The sequence below is a fragment of the Dromaius novaehollandiae genome, chromosome 8 (genome assembly GCF_036370855.1).
Source record: "Dromaius novaehollandiae isolate bDroNov1 chromosome 8, bDroNov1.hap1, whole genome shotgun sequence".
Lineage (NCBI taxonomy): Eukaryota > Metazoa > Chordata > Aves > Casuariiformes > Dromaiidae > Dromaius > Dromaius novaehollandiae.
The window spans coordinates 257,529-278,675 of NC_088105.1; the positions used below are offsets into that span (position 1 = coordinate 257,529).

Genomic DNA, 21,147 nt, shown 5'->3' on the forward strand with positions numbered 1-21,147 from the left:
ACCCTGCCTCTGTCCCCAGGCTCCAGGAGGTCTCTGGAGCCCTTCTCTGAGGCCGTGTACCAGGAGATCGACTACAGCCTGACGTGGGAGAAGCAGGCGAGGTTTGGTCGTTCAGGTCTGTGTGGGTCCCTCCTGGGTGGGAGCACGTTTTCAGGGCCCTTTCCCCTGGCCCTGACCCAGGATGGGACCTTGGCAGCCCCTGGGCCAGTGGTCCCCACAGCACTGGGCCATGGAGTCTGTGGGGAGAGCAGCCCCGTGCTGGGCTCAGGAGAGGAGCTTCCTCCCCACCAGCTCTGCCCATCCCAGTCAGGGGCACAGCTCCTCCCTGCCTGCCCCACTGCACCCCAGGGTTGTTCCTGGGGGGTGAGGGAAGGGGCTGTCCCAGGGCAGCTCTGAAAGGCCCTTTGAGATGGGGTTTGTCCCATGGGAGCAGGACGAGCCCCGAGCCCTCTCCCCATGCAGTCCCTGCTGTGTGGGTCCCTGTCCCCAGCAGCGCTGGCCATGAGCAGGGTCAGCAGGGCTCACCCCGATAACACCCGCTGCTCCTCTCGCCAGGCTCCTCTTCAGAGGGGTCCCTGACCAAGCTGCATCCTGACCCCAGGGACAGTGAGGAGGAGGACGGTCCTGGGTCAGCCCCAGGTAATGGAGGGGGAGGCAGAGGAAGGGTCGGTCTCTCCTCCCTGTAGCTCTGTGACCGACAGCAGTGTCACTGGGTGTCACCATCGGGGTGGGGAGGAATCGCCCTGAGCAGTGACTCCAGAGCCATGCGGAGCAGGCGAGGGTCGGCCGTACCCGTCTGAGCTGGGTGCCTGTAGCCCTGTGCTCCACAGGGGACATGGTCGAGAGGGATCCCCACTGCCGCACACACGCTCCTGAGACTCTGGGGTGGGTGGGCAGGACGCCGGGTCTCCTGTGGCCCTGCCAACACCATCATCTCAGCCCCTTGTTCCTGCACGTCCTTCCTTCCTCTGCTCTGCGGGAGGGCTCTTCTCATTGCCACCAGCTCCCCTCTCCTTTCAGATGGCCTTGTCCTGCCCAGAGGTGACCCAGCAGATGGCTATGACGATGCCAGGGACGTCTCTTACCCCGGGGAGGATCTTGTTCCTGGGCAGCAAGATTGGGAAGCGCCCAGGGAAGCAGAGGAGGGAGATGGGCCCAGGGAGGCACAGAGAGGTGAGGGGCAAATGCAGTGCTGCCGGCTCCTGGGGTGCTGTCCCCAGTGCTAGGAGAGTCGCTGCGTACTGACAGCCCAACTTCCTGGGATAGGGAGGGAATGTGCCCAGGAGTTTTCCTGGTGGGGAAACTAGGGTGGGAGAACGGGCTGAAGATCTCAGGACATTAAGAGGAGGGAGAGAAAGGGGATTGACAGCCCAGAAGGGGCACGCGCACAGGGAAAACTTGCACAATGCACCGGCCTTGCTGCTTCCAGGGGGGAGCCTGCACTCCTGGGGAAGCGATGGGGCCCCTGGAGCTGAGAGAGCCGCCCCATCCCTGCTCCCCGCAGACACGGGATACGATGATGCTGAAGAGGTGTCTCTGGCACATGCCCATGAGGACATCAAGGTTGTGAGACTGGACCCTGGTGCCAAAAGGTCCCTGAGCCCAGGGCCAGGAGAGACCACCCCTGCCATGTGGTTGGGTGCACCTGGGACAGAAGAGAGGTCTGAGCAGCTGGGAGAGCCGTGAGTGCCAGAGACTGGTCTCCCTTCTCCCACTGGTAGCAGAAAGAGCTGGGCATTTCCTCTATTTTCATTCCTCTACTTTTACACCATGCATTGGTATTTGTTGTTATTAAAGCCATTTGGAGGTTTGATCCAGAGCTGGTGCTTCCCTGCCCGGGTGTCAGGGTGTCTCCCTGAGGCTGATCAGGGAGGGCGAAGCACCAGGAACCAGCAGTGGGGAAGGGACAAGTCTCGGGAGCAGCGGGCTCTGAGACAGGCTGTGTGCCTGCAAGTGCCTCTGGTCCCTGCAGTGCGGGAATAGTGAGCAATCCAGCTGGAGGATATTCCTGCTGGCAGAGACATTTCCATCCTGCAAACCACACACAGAGCTTCCAGCCAAAATGGGTCTCTCTGCAGGGTCCCGTAATGCCCCTCTGGGCGGGGAGGTCCAGTCTCCTCACCCCAGGAGTGCCGCTGCTTGCTCTGTTCCTGGGGGCTCTGCCTGGGCCACCCTGGTCCCAGGCACGGAGGCCACCGCAGAGCTGCAGTGACAGGGTTAACCATGGGCGGTGGCCCCACAGCAGTGAGCCCGGAGCTGCCAGCAGGGCCCTGAACACCCCAGGCAGCCCCAGAGGGGCTCATCGCCTGGGGATCACCTCCCCACAGTGGTTGGGGGCAGCTCTGCTTCCCGCTGCCCCCGCACACGGCGCAGAGCAGCTTGATTTTCCCCTCCTCTGGCTCTGCAGGGACTCCCATTTCCAGGGGCTGCTCCTGGCTCCCGTGGCCCTCGTGGACTCCTGAGCACTCCTGGCACAGCCAGGGACTGAGGCACCAGGGCCAGGACAGCGCTGGGACCCCCCTCCTGCTCCCATCCTCCCCCACCCCTCTGCCCTGCCGCTGCTGGGCTGCGAGGGCAGAAGAAGGAGCTGCCTCGCCTGGGGCACCAGGTTGGGTCTGTGCAGGGGAACATCTGTGTGCAGGGCGCAGGGGACGGGAGCAGGCAGCCACAGGAGGGGACGTTTCCTTCAGCAGGGTGGGAGGCAGAAGAGGGAGAGGGCAGTGGGCTGGAGAAGGGAGCCCCACAACACGCAGGCTCCAGCCCAAAGTCACGGTTCAGCCCCTGGCCTTGTGACAGGCCCATCCCTGAGGATGCTCACAAGGGCATATTTCCACGATAAGATTTTTTTTTCCCTGGCTTTTTTTCCTTCCTACACTGCAGTTATTTATGTTCCCTGCTTTTTCCTTTGCATTTTTTTCTTTCCTTCCTTTTCTCTTCCCCCTCACCCTACCACTTATGCATCCCTCCCTCCACTTGTTTACTGATTGCAGCCTTCCCAGCCACAGGAAAGCATGGGGCCATGCGACTGCCATCAGCTCTCCCTGCCCAGCTGCCCCAGCACAGCTCGCCTCTCCCCCCGCAACGGGCACCGTCAGGCCAGGAGACAAAATCAGACCTCTCGGGGAGGCAGAGGATAACACCCCCAGCCCCAGTGCTGCCCAGCGCTGGCTCTGCTTCGCAGGAAGGTTTCAGCTCTGGGTCCCAGGAGGGGCAGCTCTCATCGGCCCCAATAGCCAAGCCACTGCCTGGCAGTGGGGCTGTGTGAGCCCCCTGCACCCCCCAGCTGGGGCAGGGCAAAGCCGGGCTCCCTGCTGAGAATAGCCATGGCTTAACACTGATGGTGACAGTGGTGTCACCAGCACATCCCTGAAGCAGTGGGGCAGGGCTGGGGTGACTCTGGGAGTTCTGAGGGGAGCCGGGGCTCAGGCACCACCTCCAGCCCCAGGACCTGGAGCCTCCCTGACGGCAGCCCCTGCCCCGAGACAGCCCCCTCCCTCCCAGCTCCTGGCCCATCTCTCCCTGTGGGAGAGGCAGGGCTGAAGCCTGAGCCCCAGCAGGAGCAGGGGTTTCCCGTGGGGACGGGAGTTGTGTTTGCAGCACCCATGTGCATTACCCACCTTCATGGGGTCTCACTCTGTGAATGCTTTTCTCCCACTGGCTTCCAGCAGTCGGGGTACAGAAGAGCAACGCATCTCTGCTCAGCCCCACAGCCCCTCCGCTGTGGGCTGAGCACCTTCTCAGCCAGCCCCAGGGCAGCGCCAGCCCCTGCCCTGCCCTACAGGGAGATGTGGGGCCAGGCTCAGCCCTCAACCGAAGGACACACTCTCCCTGAGGGCTGCCACGGGGACCACTATGCTCAGCTACAGAAATGTCACTACACAGACACACATAGATTTGGGCCAGAGATGGCCCAAGAGTGACAACATGATGACATGGCCCTGTTCCATCACCAGGATGATGTCCCTGGGATCCCCAGGAGATGTTTGCCAGGCTCCAGACCAGACCCACAATCAAATCTCTTGCCTTGGCTGTAGGAAACTCTACACCTGCTCTGAAGGTCCAGGTAGAGCACACAACAGGGGCACAACACAAGAGCACAGGGCCATAACAAGAAGGTGATGGATCAAAGTGATCCATGTGCTTCAGAGACGTTCATGGTCAGAGTGTTGGTCTAAAACAAAAGTCTAATTCTTTGGGATCTTTTGCTTAGGGTGATGCTCATGTGGGGAATCCAAACCTCTTGGACAGGATTGCTGGTTGCTTTCCAGATGCTGATGGTAGTCTCTATCACAGATGTCCTTGCAACAGCATCTTCAGCTGGATTGGGTGGGAATCCTTGAATGGGATTGTTTCATGGCATCCTTATAATCCAGCTGGCCCAGGGTCCTACATGACTCCTCCAAAGCATGCCTGATCCATTTCTGTTGATATAGGAGCATATCGGACAAGTCTGAACATCATTCTTGTATCACAGCTGTAACTTTACTTCCAAAGATCTTACCACAGTGCAAAAGAAGTGACATCATCATTCCAGCATTGTTCCTCTTTACCTGCCTGTCCCTCTCCCCTCCCCTGAGCTCTCCTTTGCATGGGGAACATTTTCTGACCTGCTTCATGACCTCACAGTGCCTGCCTGCCACCCGATCAGATTGCTGCAATAGAAGTGACTTCACAAGAAAAGGTCCCAGCCATGTCACCTCGGCCATCCTCAAGCGCTCTCCTCTCCCCTGGGAGGCTTTCTCATCACCTTGATGACCTCAGAGTGCCTACCTACCTGCTGCTGGCCAACCAGGCTGCAGTCACAGAGGTGACCTCACAACCACTATGCCAGCAGTGCCACAGTCACCTGCCTCTCCCTCCTTCCAGGCTCTCCCCTCTACCTTATGGGCTTTGTCATGCCCTTGATGACCTCACATGCCTGCCCACCTGCTGCTGGCCAATCAGCTGCTGTGAAAGGAGAGACCTCACAACCAAACCCACCAATGCCACCTTCACCTCCTCCTCCCTCTCACCTCCTCCCAAGCTCTCCTTGCTGCTGGGCAGCATCTGTGATGCTGTTGATGACCTCATAATGCCAGCCTGCCCTCTTCTGGCCAATCAGGTAAGTGTAATGGAAGTGACCTCACAAACAATGCACCAGCCATTATGCTTTTGCCTGCCTCTCCCACTCCCGCTTCCACCTCCCCAGCTGCTGAATCAGCTCCCACCACGCATGGTGACCCCAGTGCCTGCTCCCCTGCTGCTGGCTGGAGCTGCTGGGACAGGAGCGATTCACCAGCACTGTCCTAGCAGTGACCTCCCCCTGCCTCCCCTCTCTCCTCCTGCTGCGCTCTCACCTCCCATGGTCAGGGGCATCTGATGTGCCTGATGCCCTCACAGCACCTGCCTGCCTGCCCAGGGCAGTTCTGCTGCTGCAGCTAAAATAACCGAAGCCGACGCAGAGACCAGCAGCTCTGTGAGGAAGCTCGGAAAGTGCTGTCACCCCTCTCTGCCCACGGGCAGCACCAGCAGCACCTTTGCTGGCTCCACTAGGCCTGGTGTCACCTCCAGCCTGGAGCCACCACAAGCCCAGCTGCACCCGCACCCTCCCCTCACAGCTGGGATGGTGCTGAGAAATGGCCGCCGCAGCCGGCACCGAGCCACGGGGCCACCAGCAGAAGGGGAGCAAGAGCTGGGGGCTCCCGCAGGGCCGGAGGCGGCCCAGGCCGGCCGGGCCTTCCCCAGCAGATGCTCACACCCAGCCGGGCTGCGGCGGCTCCAGCCGCCCCACGCGCACAGCCGCTTGCTCTGCCCAGCCCCAGCCCACGGGTGCTGGCGGCTGCTGCTCAGGGAACTGGGGCGACGCTGCGGCCCGGCACGTGCTTGTGCGCCTGGAGCCGGCGTATATACGTGTATTTATATATACATATATATATATACACACACACACACACACACACACACATATATATACACACACACACACATATAGTAAATTATAGTATGTATGCACATAAAACTAATCAGCCCAGAAGACCAGGAGCATAATGTGTTTTCCCCATAGTCGTAAATTTGACAGAGTCACTGCCAGGGGTTGTCCTGTGCTGATTCTTCGGACTTTACATTGTGTAGTATTTGGGGTAGGCATATTCATCAGGTCATGGTTCTCTGGGTTAGGATGGAGAGCAGCAACGTCGCAGCTCCATTTGGCATATTCATCAGGTCACGGTTCTCTGGGCAAGAGTCTCCTAGAGAGGACATAGACTGGGACACTTTCCCCTTTGATTAGTACCAGGTGGGGATCTCCTGGCCTGTCAGCAAAGATTTCCCCTTCCAGCTGTCTGGGTTTAGTCGGATCATGCACCCACACAGCATGCCCTGTAGACCCGAAACCACCTGGCTGCTGGGTGGATGCATGATCTGAACTCTTACCTCTGCAAGGTAGCTTGAGTCAATGCCTTGATGTCCACCCCCCTGGAGAGCTAAACTATTATGGGGCTCGATGGATTCCCCTTTGAAACGAGCATATGGGGTAGAGCCATGCAGTGGTTGGGCACTGAGGCAGGCAGTTGCATGATCAACATTTTTGCTCCAACTCGTGAGGTACCAGCAGGGGACAATTTGCACAGCTGCTCTTTGAGCAGCCGTTCATTCGCTCTATCAATCCCATCCCTCGTGGATGGTAGGGTATGTGATATGTCCAGGCTATTCCTCACTCTCCAGACCAATTTTGAATGTCATTCTCTGTAAAAAGAGTACCCTGATCACTTTGGATTTCCACCAGGGAACCATATAACCCAATCAAGTCTTCTAATGCCTTAATGGTGTGAGCCTGTGTAGGTGCAGTGCAGGAGTGGATGTATAATGGACCAGAGCAGGTATCTACAGTGGTCAGAATATATCTCTGCTGCTGGCTCTCTGGTAAGCGTCCGATATAATCAGTCTGCCACACCTCCCCAGGCTTTTGTCCTCTGTGGATATAAGGCTTTTTCTTCTGCAACTGCCGTGGAGCTAAGTGGGTACAACACAGGCAATGCTGCCTGGCCCCTGCTTGTGCCACTGGCAGCTCCCCTCTGTGCATGCTGCTGATGGGGCAGTGGGTGTCCTGGGTCCCCCGCGCTCTCCAGGCTGCTCGCCACGCTCCCCGGGGGCTATGTGTGTTGCTCCAGCTGGAGCTGCAGCCGCCACTTGAGCAGCTCCGTGCTGGGTTTACCATCCACCTCCCCCCGGCACACCGGCTCGCAGCAGGTCTTGGAACGTAGTGCCATGACTGACTCTTTTTTCCTTTTTCACGTTTACCTGCCTGTTTCCTGACTTCCTATCTCTGCTAACAGAGGACGCCACTGCTAACTGAGATAGCAGTACTGCCACTCCCCCACCATACCCACCCCCATCGCAAGTAGCACCATTGCTTTAAGATGGGGGTGGCAAGTCGCAGCATCTTAGTTCGGATGGTTTTGCTCACGGAGATCAGATCCGGTTCTGTAAACTCGGGGAAATAAGTGCTGAACAACATTCCCAGTTGCCGTAGATGGTTTATTCCTGCTGCGATAGTAGTCCACCCAGTGAACCCATCGTTGATGTCTGCGGCAGTCAGCCAGGTTAACCGCGCTGTGCCCGTCACCCACTCCATTAGGGACGGGGAAACATTTAGGTTTTGCTGCTGCAGGGTGCGGAGGGTGTTGCGCAGCCTGGGATCCTGGTGCAAAGCCCCCTTCTTATCAAGTTCCCTGCTAGTAAAATAAACCGCATCTGCTCCATTATCCCACAGGCTTAACAGCCACTCTAATAACCCTCCGCGGGGCTGCTGCCTGTAGCGCCCCTCATAGCCTGCAGTTATCATGCTTTAAAATCACTCACTGTTGCGGTCCCTTCAAATTGACCGCATTCAGTCCAGTAAGCCACTGCTCTGCCACTGGCCAGACAGCTGCCTCGCCCTCATGCTCTGGGTCTGACTCCGAACCAGGGAGTTCGTCAAAGTCCCAGATATTTCCACCCAAATATTCATTCACCACTTCTAATTTTTCAAATGTATTTCAGAAAGGAAAGAGAGGAATCTTTTCCAAAGTATTCATAAATGCACTTTATAATGCTGAATATACCCTTTTTGATTAAAAGAAATGAAAAATGGAAAAGCTACATCTCTGATTACTATGGTATACTGAACCAAAGTTAATGCAAGTCTGTACTACGTATAGACTGACAGCATATGAAGCAAAAGAAACCCATGCCTTTCTGTTTAATGGTAACTCCTTTATACAACTAAAATTGGAGACCATAAAAACAAGCACTCAGAGGTATCACGTTCTGCAGTTGAAGTATAGGCTATCTGAGAAAGAAAACGCATGGAAGCTAATATCAAAGGTAATTCACAGGTGGTGGGTAATACAAAGAGCAGTGAAATAAATTTTAGCATTTACAGAATGCTTTGTCTTTTTTTTATATGTGTATATATATATATATATATACATTCTCCATGATTTCCATCCTTTATTTGATTTGGGCTTTCCTATCCCACAAGCTGATGCTTAACCAAAGATATAAGATACTCCAGACCTCTTGTGAAATATATATAAATATGCAGCTTAAATTATTTAGATCATAATAAGTCATTTTTCAGGAAGGGTCCCTTGGAGGAGTTTATTGAAGATAACACTTCTGAGATCTGTTGAATCTCACGTTTTCTTAGACTAGAGGCATAGCAGTTGCCTCTCTCTCCTGTTAATAAAGGCTTATTGGGAGGTACTAGCAATAAATAATTGGTGTGGAGACTCTTTTCTTCTAATATGGTAGTACTCCAGAAACCGTTTGTTTGTAATGCAGTAATATGCCCTACTTTGCAGTTAATTAGCCATCCAAGTAACTCTCCAATGCAGTGAAATAAGGCGGGAGCAAGGTCCTGATCTCTCCCTGCCAAAGGGCTCGCTCCTTGGTGATCTCTGCTGCAACCTGCAGACTGCGTACTGCCCCGGGCACCAAAACAGGACATCCAGGGGCTGGCATCCAGGAGGAGACCAGAGAGCACAGTTTTGACGCAGTGGGACTTTTTTCTCTGACATAGTTAACAAGGAAGTGGTCTCGTCATGACAGAGCGCTCAGAGGTACTCTTGTGAGCAGCAGTGCCACAGTCGTTACCTTTCAAAATGGGAAAATAAGGAAAACTTCCACAGACAAAGTATTTCTTCAGGAAATAATTGGCCTCTTATAACCACTTCTCCCAGATGCTCATACTACAGAGTGCTGTTTCAAGGGCTCAGAGCTTTTTTTTGTGCTGAAAACAAAGAAAATGACAACATTGCTTTTGGACCCTGAAAATACTCACCTGATGCTCAAGCACTTTCCTGTAAGTCATCAAGAAATACTTGTAGGGTCATAGCTGAGGATCAGCTTGCAAAGTTGAAGTTGTTTCATGCAAATAACTCTGCAAGGCCCCCGAGAGTCCTCACCTTTGCACATGCTCCTCTCTTCCTTAAGGGAGTCATTTCTAACCTGACAGTTCAGGTGTCCATCTCAGCTGAGCACATTTTGCCATGTGTCACTAGGTTGGTTGAGGCCTGCAGCTTGTGAAACTCTTGCCAGGATCTCCTGCCAGGATGCTAACTAAAACCCCAGGTTCAGCTGATCAGATACAAGGAACATCACAATCAGCGTCCAAGCCACGTGCCTGCTGCTGGTCTGTCAGCTGCTAAGGCAGGAGTGACCTCACATGCACCTGCCCCAGCCATGAGCCTGCTGCTAGCCTATCAGAGTCTAACTGTCTCTTTACCCTACTCCCTAGTTGTGTTTCTATCTATCCTTTTCTATCTATTTGTCAAAAACATTTCAAGGAATGTTATTCCATGTAGAAAGTGGACCTCACTGGAGGCAGCTTGGGCTTAACATGTACTTGAATAGTGTATTCTACTTTTTATTAAACTGTATCATATTTTGTTTTTGTTTGCTTGCAATTAAGAAAAATCCTCCTGTGTCTGCAAGTAGTTGTCTAAGGAAAGCAGATGGGAATTGGTGTATAGGAGCTGTATATATAGACTTAAGTGGAAAAAGGTTAGATTCTAACAGGAGTGATGTAAGTCCCCAGTGGCTGATGAGAGAAATGGCAGGGCTGGGGAGGTGAGAAGGAAGGTTGGCCATACGTGTCTCTTATCAAAAATGCTGTTTTTCCCACATGTCCATACTTGATTAGGAGACGCTCTGGATCAGCATGAATTGGGGAGTGTGGATATCAGTTATTCTGAAAGCTGAAAAATAAAGCTTAAAAAGCAGAAATCCTTTCTTTTTCAGGTGCTCATTGAAATCTTCCTCTTGTAAATACACTCCTGAAACCTCTCCAATCAGCCACACAAGAATTGAAGAACTGAAGAAAATTATGGAGAGTGACATGGGTTGTTAGGGCTTTTGGCATTTTAATGACCCCTTGGGTGTATTTGGTGCTGAGTCCATGAACCTCAGATACTGAGAGGAGATTGAACAAACCACTCAAGAAGTTAAAGTCAGAAGTAAACGCCAAAGTTTCTTGGAGCTTTGATGGGTCCCACTGAGGACCATTACCAACAAAGCCTCCCTGGAGGCTGATTAGAGCAGAAAGTTGGAGACATTGATTGCAGGTAGGCAAAGGAAATGTGCAGTTGGCTCTAATGCCAAGTAAACTTTGATAGGTTTTATCAAGCAGATTGGACAGGCATTGACACCCAGCCCCTGGGTAGGGTGATCTTTTCCCTCATGCTTTGCTTGGGGCTCTGCACGGGGGCAGTGGGAGTGTGCAATGCCGAGTGCAGGCCAACAATACGGCACCTCCTGGGCTCCCTGGAGGGGAGAAGGCAGTGCGGCTGTGCTTTAAGGAGATGGCATTTTTGGTAGGCCTCAGTGGCAGTGACAATAGCCATAGCCAAGAGGACAAAAACATCAGTTCTGTCAGAGGCTTTCAGCCTTGGCGGTGCCCTTGGCTGACTCCACCACAGGCCGTCCCATGCTGTCCCATGCCTGTGCCTGTTTCCCTGCAGACTGCAGACATCCAGCCTGCTTCCCCACCTTGCTCTCACCCATGGATCTGCCTCCCTTCAGTGATGTCTCTCTGTCCTTGCTTGCTTTTCCTTGAAGCGCAAAGCCATGGACTGATCACAGACTCCCTCTGGGTGACCTGTAGCACCACAGCACTGCCCTTCAAGTGACATTCTCTTTTCCTAATGTTACATCTGAACACCACAAGGTGCTCTTTGTGGCTGTTTACCATTCTCGTGCTCTTTCCCATTACCAAGAGAAGCTCCATCATCTCTGAAACCACCCTTCAAGCACTCGCAGGCTACTACTCTACTGCCTTGCACCTCCACTTCAGCAGCATAAAGAAGCCCAGGGCCCTCAACCTCTCCTCAGGGATGCGGTTATTCCCCCCCAGTTGCAGGACTTGACACTTCTCTTGTAAATCTTCATGAGGTGTCTGTTGTCCAAATCACCCAAGTTTCTCAAGGTCTCTCTGGACTGAAGCTCCTCTGTGTCAAAAACAAAAGAAAACAATTCAAAACAGCGCCAATAGGGAAAGGGTAAGCAGGGGTGGGCATGCCAGGGGATCAGGATGGTAAAAGACACAAACTTAGAAAGAGGGAAAGAAAAAAAAAAGGAAATTAAAAGTGAAGCAAAGGATTGATCAGGGCTGTGTTGGGCATTCCTGCCAAGAAGCCCTGCATCTGCACAACCCTGACTGGAAGCCGACAAGAAAGCTGACCTACTTCCACTGTCACAGGGAACCTGTATGTTTTCTGTGACAGCAAAGAGTGAAGACCCAGAGGGGGAAGAATCACAGACACCTTCAGGGTGGAAGGGACCTCAGGAGGTCTCTAGCCCAATCTCCTTGCTCACACCAAGGTCAGCTCTGGCATCGAACCAGGTCGCTCTGGGCTTGATCCAGTCCGCTCTTGGAAACCTCCAAGCAAGGAGACTGCACAGCCTCTCTGGGCAACCAGCTCCAGTGCTTGACCATCCTCTTAGTGGAAAACCTTTTCCTCATCTCCTGCATGAACGTCCCTTCTTTCAGCTTATGCCCATTGTCTCTTGTCCTCCCACCATGATGAAGAGCCTGGCTCCATCTTCTTGATGACCTCGTTGTAGCCATCAGAAGGCTGCTATGAGATCCCTCCAAAGCCATGTCTTCTCCAGGTTGAACAAGCCCCATTTCCTCAGAAAGCAAATGCTCCAGCTCCCTGGTGATCTTGAGGGCCTTTCACAAACTCAGTCTCAGTTATCGACCTCCTTCATTTTTCTTGGGATTCTGTACATGGTCTAATGAATGCTGATTAGAAGAGGATCATCATTTCCCTCAACCTTCTGGCTGTGCTCCTGGTCCTACAGACCCAGATCCTTTTGGTCGTCTTTGCTGCCACGGAATGGTCCTGGCTCATATTTTGCCTCCTGTCCACCAGGACCTTCAGGTTCTTTTCTGCAAAGCCACTCCCCAGGCACTCAGCCCCCAGCCTGTAACACTGCGGAGTGTTGGCCTACTCCAGGTGCAAGACCTGGCATTTGTCCTTGTGGAATTTCATGAGGTTCCTAACAGCCCCTTCCTCCTGCCTGTCTAGGTCCCTCTGAATGGCAGCCTCAAGCATAAAACTGGTCTCCCACACCTCCAGTTTAGGGTCATCTACAAGCATGATGAGTGCTGCCTCCTCCATGTCACTACTAAAGAAGATAAACAGGAACAAGCTATTGGCGACATCAGTGGTGCTCCACTTCTCCCTGACCAGCAGGATGAGTACTGCTACACATTCACCGCTGCCCTCCAAGCCTCATCATCCAAGCAGCTTTCAACCCATCTGTTGTCTACCCCTCTAAAATGTAGCATTCTAACTTGCATACAAGAATATTGTGGAAGACAGTGTCAAACACCTAGCTAAAGTCTAAGGAAAAGACATTTACTCTTCTCCATCCACAAATACGTTATTTAATCATAGAAGGCGATCAGGTTGGTGAGGCACAATTTACCCTGGGTAAATCCGTGCTGACTGTTCCCTATCCCCTTCTTCTCTCTCATCTGCCCAGAAATGTGATGTGAGAGGATTCACTCCATTGCACACTCCTCACCAAAGTGAGGCTGAACTGCCTGCAGCTCCCCAGGTTGTCCTGTTGGCCTTTTTTGAAGATGGATGTAACATTTGCCTTTCTCCAGTCATTGGGATCTCGCCTCATCTCCACAACCTTTCAAATATGTTAGAGAATGGTCTTGCTATGACAGCAGTCAGCTCTCACAGCACCCTCGTATGCAGCCCATCCAACTCCATTGACTTGTATAGTCTGAGTTCTCACAAGTAATCCCTCTCTCATCCAGTCTTGGTTGCTTTTCTCCTCAGGAGTCCTGACTCAAGACACAACAGCCTGGGAGACCTTGTGGGTGAAGACTGAAGCTAACAAGCTGTTGAGTTCCTCAGGCCTATCTGCATCTGCTGTTACTAGATTCCCTGCCCCATTCAGCAGTGAGACCACCTTTTCCTTTTTATTCTTACCGAAGCAGTAGCAGCTCATTTTCATGCCCTTAACATCCCCTGAAAGTGTCTATCCTAGGGGTGCTTTGTCTTCCCTAACACCATGCCTACAATGCTGGACAATATTTCTGAATTCCTCCTTTGCAGCCTTTCCCTCCTCCCCCCTCCCATATGTTGCCTTATTGCCCTGGAGCTCAAGCAGAAGTTCCTGGTTTAGCCAAGCTGGTCCCCTGAGATAACTGCTAGTTTTACTGAGTATCGTTAGGAACCATCCTTGTGTTTGGCAGGTGCTTTTCTTAAAGATCTTCCAGCTTTCCTGAGCTCCATTGCCCTTCAGAGCTGCCTGCTATGGGATCCCCCACCAGTCCCCTGCAGAAGCCAAGGTCTGTTTCTCTGAAGTCCAGCATCTATACTCTGCTTCTGTCCTTCCTCAAGATCTGGCACTCCACGATTTCATGGTCATTGTAACCAAGGTTTCCACTGTTGATCACATTCCTGATCAGTTCTTCCTTGTTTGCAAGTGCCAGAGCTAGGTAAGCACCACCCTCGCTGGCCCTTGTTGGCGGGTGTGCTAAAAAGTTGTCCCTGACACCCTCCAGAAACCTCCTGGACTGCTTGCACCCTCCTGTTTGTCCTTCCACTGAATGTCAGGGAGATCAAATCCCCCCCATAAGAGCCAGGGTCTGTGACATAAAGACTTCCTCAGGTTGCTTAAAGGAGACTGTGTCCACCTCCTCACCCTGACTGGGTGGTCTGTAACTCCACCATAACGTCACCCTTACTCTGATGCGCACCCACAAGCTCTCACACAGCCCCCTGTCTGTCCCACGGAAGAGCTCCATACCTCTGAGCTGTCCTGTCACACTAAGGGCATTCTCCTGCCTCATCTTCTCTGACAGTCTCTCCTGAAGAGTCTGTACCCTGCTATTGCAGCCCTCCTGTTGTGTGAGTGATCCCACCACAGGGCTACTAAGATAATGAACGGACTGGAGTATCTCTCTTACGAGGAAAGGCTGAGAGAGCTGGGCCTGTTCAGCCTGCAGAAGAGAAGAATGAGGGGGCATCTTATCAATGCGTCAAAATATCTGAAGGGAGGGTGTAAAGAGGATGGGGCCAGACTCTTTTCAGCGGTGCCCACTGACAGGACGAGAAGCAATGGGCACAAACTGAGACACAGAAAGTTCCATCTGAACATGAGGAAAAAATTCTTTACTGTGAGAGTAACAGAGCACTGGAACAGGCTGCCCAGAGAGGTTGTGGAGTCTCCATCCTTGGAGATATTCAAAATCCATCTGGACCGGATACTGTGCAGCCTGCTCTAGGTTACCCTGCTTGAGCAGGGGAGGTGGACTAGATGGTCTCCAGAGGTCCTTTTCAGCCTCAACCATTCTGCGATTCTGTGATAGCAGTATAGGTCTCTAGGATCATTTCAGATGGCTGAAGAAATTCCCCAGCTGGCTCCCACCTGATGCTCTAGAAGGATGTGGGTCTTACCATTGCTCCATCAGAGCAAACAGACACTGGCACAGGACCACTTCTGTCTCTTCAGATATCACCAGCTGTTTGTCTGTGACCAATTGACTCCCACCCTCTACCTCCATTGATTATAATGGGAGCTTAGACAAGGAGCTCGCATGCAGACATCCACATTGTGCACACTTCAGCTTGGGCAAGCTCCCACCTCCTGTGTGTTTGTGGTGTTCACGGGAGGGATATGAATCCCACTCCACCCCATGGGTTTTTAACTTGGCATGAGATGTCCAGATTGGCTCATTCGAATCAACACCTGAACCATGGGAAAATGAACTCCCTTCTTGTTGCGGTCTAGGTGTCCTGCCTAGGTAAGAGATGGGAATAGGGGCATCTAGACTGGGACGTTTGCACCTCTCTTAGATAACCATCCTATGATGAGACAAATTGCAATGCTGGAATCAGCCTCTCTCCACTGTTTAGAGAGAGATCATAGATGATTATTTTAGTCTACCTCAGCGAACATCTCCCAGGAGGAGGGAACACAAGGGACAGAGAAATTCAGTGCCTGGACAAGAGGGGCAGAGCAGGTTTGGGGATGGTAACTGGCATCAGACACATTCCAGGAATTGCCAGACAAGACTGTAGGACTCTGACCAGCCCTGCCTTGTGCGGGAGATTGGACTGGAGACCTCCAGGGGTCTGATCCCACTGAAACTCCTCTGCAACTCCATGAATAGAAAGACCTCAGGCTGGGGGGAAGAGGGTGTCCCACTGCCTGGCTGGGTTTGGATCCTCAGCTTGGGGAGAGGAGGGGAGGACTGGGGAGCTGAAGTATGGTGGCTGTATGGTGCCTTCGCCTCCCTTGGCAGCTGTCACGGTCACCTGCTTTGCAAAAGGTCCCGCGCTGCCCCGGGGCAGACACAGGCTGTTCCCCCCTTCCCGTGCTGCTGTCCCAGCAGGACAGGACATGCAGAGGGGCTCAGCCTGCCCCGTGCTCAGGGCCAGCTCCCCGGGGCTGGCACAGCTTGGTCTGAGGCACCTCCAGCTCCTTGGCCTCTGCTCCAGCACGGCTGGCATAGGGATGAGAGCTCCTCGGGCAGGGCAGAACAAGCCTGGCTGGCAGAGTGTCGGGGGGAAGATCCAAAGGTCCCTGGCTCAGCCGTGGGCTCTGGAAAACTCCCTCACGCACCCCGAGATGGTCCATCTGCCTCTTCCACCCTGTCCTGTGCTCCCCTCCCATCGGCCAAAGTGGAGTCCAGCATTGCTTGGGGACTCTCTTCTCCATGGGGAGGGGAGGGAGGACCTTCACCAGCCCCACACTGATGTTTCTACTCCCAGCCTTTGCAGTTGCACGTGCCTGGGTCTGCCCACTCACCTTCGCCACAGTCACGGATGCACTGGACACCAACGAAAACGCCAGTGTCCCACGCTGAACCTGGAGCCCGGCTGGCCACAGAGGCATCAGCCATCCAGTGCCCTGGCCGTGCAGCCAAGGGCAGGGGGCTTCCTCCCAACTTCCCTGCTCCTGGCACTGCTGCTGCTGTGCCCATGTCAAACCCTCTTGCTGCCAGATGGCCCCAGGGCCCAAGGCAGCTCCAGCTCCCTCCAGGGCTGCATTGAAGCCTTCTAGGAGCAGGCTGAGGTGGGGCTGGCTGCACCGGGGTGGGTTGGGAGAGGGCAGCTCCCCTCTGCTATGCTGGGGCTGGGGCTCGGCACAGCTTTTCCCAGGGGAGCTCCCTCAAGAGTTGCTCTGGGACATCCTCCATCTCTGCCCTGGCAGCAGCACCAGTGCTCAGGGTGCCAAGGTGGAGGTAGACATATACACCTCCTCATCGGACCTTGTCCATGCATGCAGGGATAGAGTGAAGAAAGCCAGAGCTCAGCTGGAGCTGGAACCAGCGAGGGAAGGGGAGGGCAACGAGAAAGCTTCCTGCCAGTGCATCCACAGCAAAGGGAAGGCAGCTAAGGGAAATATGGGCCTGCTGCTCAGTGGGGCAGGGGCCCTAGTGACCTCAGGCATGGAAAAGTCTGCCTTTTTGCCTCAGCTTTCATTGGTAAGCTCTACCTGAGGCCTCCAAGTTCCCATCCCCAAGTTTAGGGACGCTGAGCACCCAGCCCATGCCCAGCCAGGGCTGTGCCCTGCGTGGGTGTTAGCAGACAGCCGTGCTCTGGGATCTGCCACGGTCTGGTGCAGAAGAGAGGCCGTGCAAGGCTGCCCTTTTCCCCCCTGTCAGGATACAGAGACCTGCAGGAGGACACAGCTGGCCACGGATCACTCCACAGCTGATGTGGGAAGTCAGTGCTGGAAATGGGCGATGTGAATGGCTGGCCTGGGATGATGTCTCTGAGACAGCTTCCCCAGTGTGTCCATACAACACAGAGAACAATGTGGGCTCTTGTCTTCTGCACCCGCCATGTCCTGGTGCCTTTCCCAGGAGACCTGCATGTGCCCTGCAAGAAACCTGGTGTGCGATCCCACACAGGGTTCACACACAGGAGCTTTCTGCTCATATTTTCCGCTCCCAGGCCCTTCCCAGCCCAGCCCAGCCCCTTCCCAACTCTCCTCATCTCCCCTGCCCTCTCTCCAGACCAGACCAGCAGAGCAGCCCAGGCTGGCGGTGGCCCCATAGCAGTGCCTGCTGCAGGGTGCTGCCGAGGGCTGGGCACTCACCCGACAGCCTCAGCTCCTCTGAAGGGCACAGGGGCTCTTGGGGGTGGGGTGGGAGATGGGGTGTCAGGCTCTCCGTCACCCCCAGCTCTGGGGGCCAGCAATGGCAGGAGGAAATGTGGTTCAGAGACTCTCTGCCTGCCCTGCTCTCATGGCCATGAGATCCCCAACCCCAGAAAATCTGTGGCCCCTCCATGCCCAGACCCCCTTGTGTGGGCCCCTGCCCAGGACAGCACAAGAGTCCTGACCCCAAAGCTCCTCAGGCAGATCCTGCTGCCCAGCAACAAAGACGCTTGCCCCAACCTGGTGCACACAGGAAGGGTTTCTCTTTCTCTTCCTCCCCTGCACACACATGCACCCCTACTCCTCCCCTGGATGGCCCTGCTCCCCAGAGAGCCTTTCCCCAGGGGTGCGTGTCCATGCTGGCCCGGCCAGCCATTCCTGCACCCCTTCCCTGTGCTCCTCGCAGGGCCTGGGCTGGCGGTGCTATTCTGCAGCGTGAGCAGGCTGTGGGGCCAGGGAGTGACTCCACAGTGGCCGTGCTGGTCAGCGCTGGAAGCAGACCCAGCCAGACTGGGATCCCTCTTGCTGAGCCCCTTTCTCTCATCCCCTACCTGATGGTCCGTGGCCATGGAATGCGCTTGGATGGACCATGGGCTGTCACTAACGGTACAAGAGGCATTTCGGTGCTGCACTAGATCCAGCCTGTGATGTTTCAAAGAGGGTGCCATGATTCATTCTCCAGTCTTTCTTCTCTTTGCATGCTGGGTCCTCACAGCCTCTCCTGGCATTTCAGAGCCCTCCTTAGCCTGTGAATTCCGTGGGTTAGCCCTTTTCCTTTGGAGAAGTCCACCTTGGGCTGTCTCGTCTTGTGAGGCCTCACTCACTATCCACTCAGGTTCACAAGATACCCTGGGAGATCCCCTGAAACCTCGTGGGAACTCCAGTTTCTTCTCTAGGAAGGGCACCTGCCATCAGCCCTATTGCACGTGGGGGGCAGTCCCAAGCAGATAAGCCAGAGACCATTTGCTTTCTGCTTGGACATTTGCCACAAATGTCCAGTTCCTGGTCCCTAATGGATCACACTGGAACTTTGAGTTCATCCCCCTAAACCCATGGAGAAACCCAGAAAAGCAAGTGGCCCTTTTAGGGTGCAATTTATTGGCTGTATTCATGACACCAGCTTTGGAAGAGGAGTCCAGACTCCTGGCATAGCACTGAGGAGAGCCCTTTTTATTACAGTAGTGCTTGTAGGGAGGTCAGCTCTGATGTGGTGGTTCACATTGCCTATTCCTGCCTGTAGTCACAGAAATGTGACTGTAGACACAGTAGTACTGTCACCAAGGTACAAGAGGCCTTAGGGCTGACACAAGTACAAGGTCACAACAGGACAGCGCACAAGTGAAAAGAGAGCAGCTCTGAAAAGACCAAATCCTGCTGCTGTCAATGGATGGGGCTCGAGGAAAGCAACAGCCTCAACTTGAAGGCTGAGGAAAGGATTTGCCTGCTGAGGCAGTGAGGGACATCCCAGAGAGCCACAGGGGTTGTGCCTCCATGCCCTGCCTGGACACTCCACCCCTCAATCACTTCTGCATACTAGGGCTGCTCCCTGTGCTCCAGAGAAGGTAGCATGGGCATGAGCCAAGACCAGTGATTTTCTGCTTGTTCCTTTATTTTGTTTGATAATGCAGTGAGCCATGTTTCCCATGTACATGAGAGAGTTGGGTCTGAAGAACAAACAAACAAACAAAAAAATGCACAGATGCTTGAGAAGAAGTAGGATGGATAATTAATAAACATTTGGGAATAAATTTATCACAAGTATAACAAATAAAGAAAAAAAAAAGAAGGTACATATGAACAAAAGATAGACTTGGCTTTTCTTGAGATACCTTGGGAGTCATTGAGGAAGATGCTGAAATATTGTGTATTCAAATAGTTTCCTCAGCCCATCTTTGAACTCCTTGTTCCTCATGCTGTAGCTGAGTGGATTCACTGTTGGAGGCACCACCACGTACAGAACAGCCACCACCAGATCCAGAACTTGGGAGGAGATGGGGGCGGGGGGGGGCTTTAGATGGGAAAAAAATGAGATGCTGATAAATAGGGAGATGACAGCCTGGTGAGGGAGGCAGATGGAAAAGGCTTTGTGCCAGCCCTGCTTAAAGGTGATTCTCAGAACAGCAGTGAAGATCTGTACATAAGACAGCACAATAAAACCAAACACCCAAAGACTAAGCAGCCACTAACAACAAGAAACCCAGCTTCCCTGAGTTAGGAGTCTGAGCAGGAGAGATTGAGGATCTGGGGAAACTCACAGAAGAACTGCTCCATGGCATTGCCTTGGCAGAGTGGTATTGAAAATGTGCTCCCAGTGTGCAGCACAGCATAGAGAAAACCACTGGCCCAGGCAGCTGCTGCCATTTTGAAACAAGCTGCTCAGAAGGGTTCCGTAGCGCAGGGGTTTGCAGATGGCCACAAAGCGCTCATAGGCCATGACAGTGAGAAGGGAACACTCTGCTGAAAATAAGAAAAAGAGACAAAAGATCTGTGCAGCACATCCCAAGTGTGTGGAACACCTTGTGTTCCAAAGGGAATTGGCTATGGATTTGGGGCTAGTGACACAGATGGAGCCAAGGTCAAGGATGGAGGGATTGAGGAGGAAGAAGTACATGGGAGTGTGGAGGCGGTGGTTGCAGGCTACGGCTGTGATGATCACCATGTTCGAAGGTAACGTTCAAAGCACCCACGTCACGTACGAAGTCCAGACGTCACGCCCACGTCACGTTCTAAGCCCCCATGTCACACCCACGTACGTTCGAATGACCCAGGTCACACCCACGTCAGATATAAAGTACCGACGACACGTCCACGTCACGATCAAAGCCCCCACGTGACGCCCAGGTAATTTTAAACACGCACGTTACGCCCACGTCACGTTCGATGCCCCCACGTCACACCCACGTCACCTTCAAATCACCCACGTGACGCCCACGTCACATTCGATGCCCCCACGTCACACCCACGTCACGTTCCAATCACCCAGGTCACGCCCACGTGACATTCGATGCCCCCACGTGACGCCCACGTGACTTTCGAAGCCCCCAAGTCACCCCCACGTCACGTTCGAGTCATGCACGTCACACCCACGTCACATTCAAAGTACCGACGTCACGCCCACGTCAGTTTGGAAACACCTACGTCACGTTCGATACCCCCACGTCACACCCACGTCCCGATCGAATCGGCCACGTCACACCCACGTCACGTTCAAAGCCCCCACGTCACACCCACGTCCCGTTCGAAGCCCCCACGATACGCCCACGTCACATTCGAAGCACCCATGTCACACCCATGTCACATTCGAAGCATCCACGTCACGCCCACATCACGTTCGAAGCCCCCACGTCACACCTACGTCATGTTCGAATGACCCACGTCACGCCCAGCTCACATTTAAAACACCCACCTCACATTCGAACCATGCACGTCACACCCACGTCACATTCAACATACCGACGTCACACCCACGTCAGTTTGGAAACACCTACGTCACGT

The 21,147-nt window shown here is 53.7% G+C and overlaps 1 protein-coding gene across 1 annotated transcript in view; it reads left to right on the top strand.

Moving 5' to 3' along the window:
* Positions 1-20,323, top strand: part of LOC135329081 (scavenger receptor cysteine-rich domain-containing protein SCART1-like) — a 38,763-nt gene extending 18,440 nt beyond the window's left edge. The window contains exons 11-18 of the mRNA XM_064516388.1: positions 20-115; positions 556-639; positions 1,021-1,173; positions 1,505-1,682; positions 4,867-5,101; positions 12,549-12,721; positions 16,777-16,975; positions 20,183-20,323. Coding sequence (XP_064372458.1) covers positions 20-115; positions 556-639; positions 1,021-1,173; positions 1,505-1,682; positions 4,867-5,101; positions 12,549-12,721; positions 16,777-16,975; positions 20,183-20,323 — 1,259 coding nt within the window. The remainder of the gene's footprint in view (positions 1-19; positions 116-555; positions 640-1,020; positions 1,174-1,504; positions 1,683-4,866; positions 5,102-12,548; positions 12,722-16,776; positions 16,976-20,182) is intronic.
* Positions 20,324-21,147: the final 824 nt, after the last annotated feature.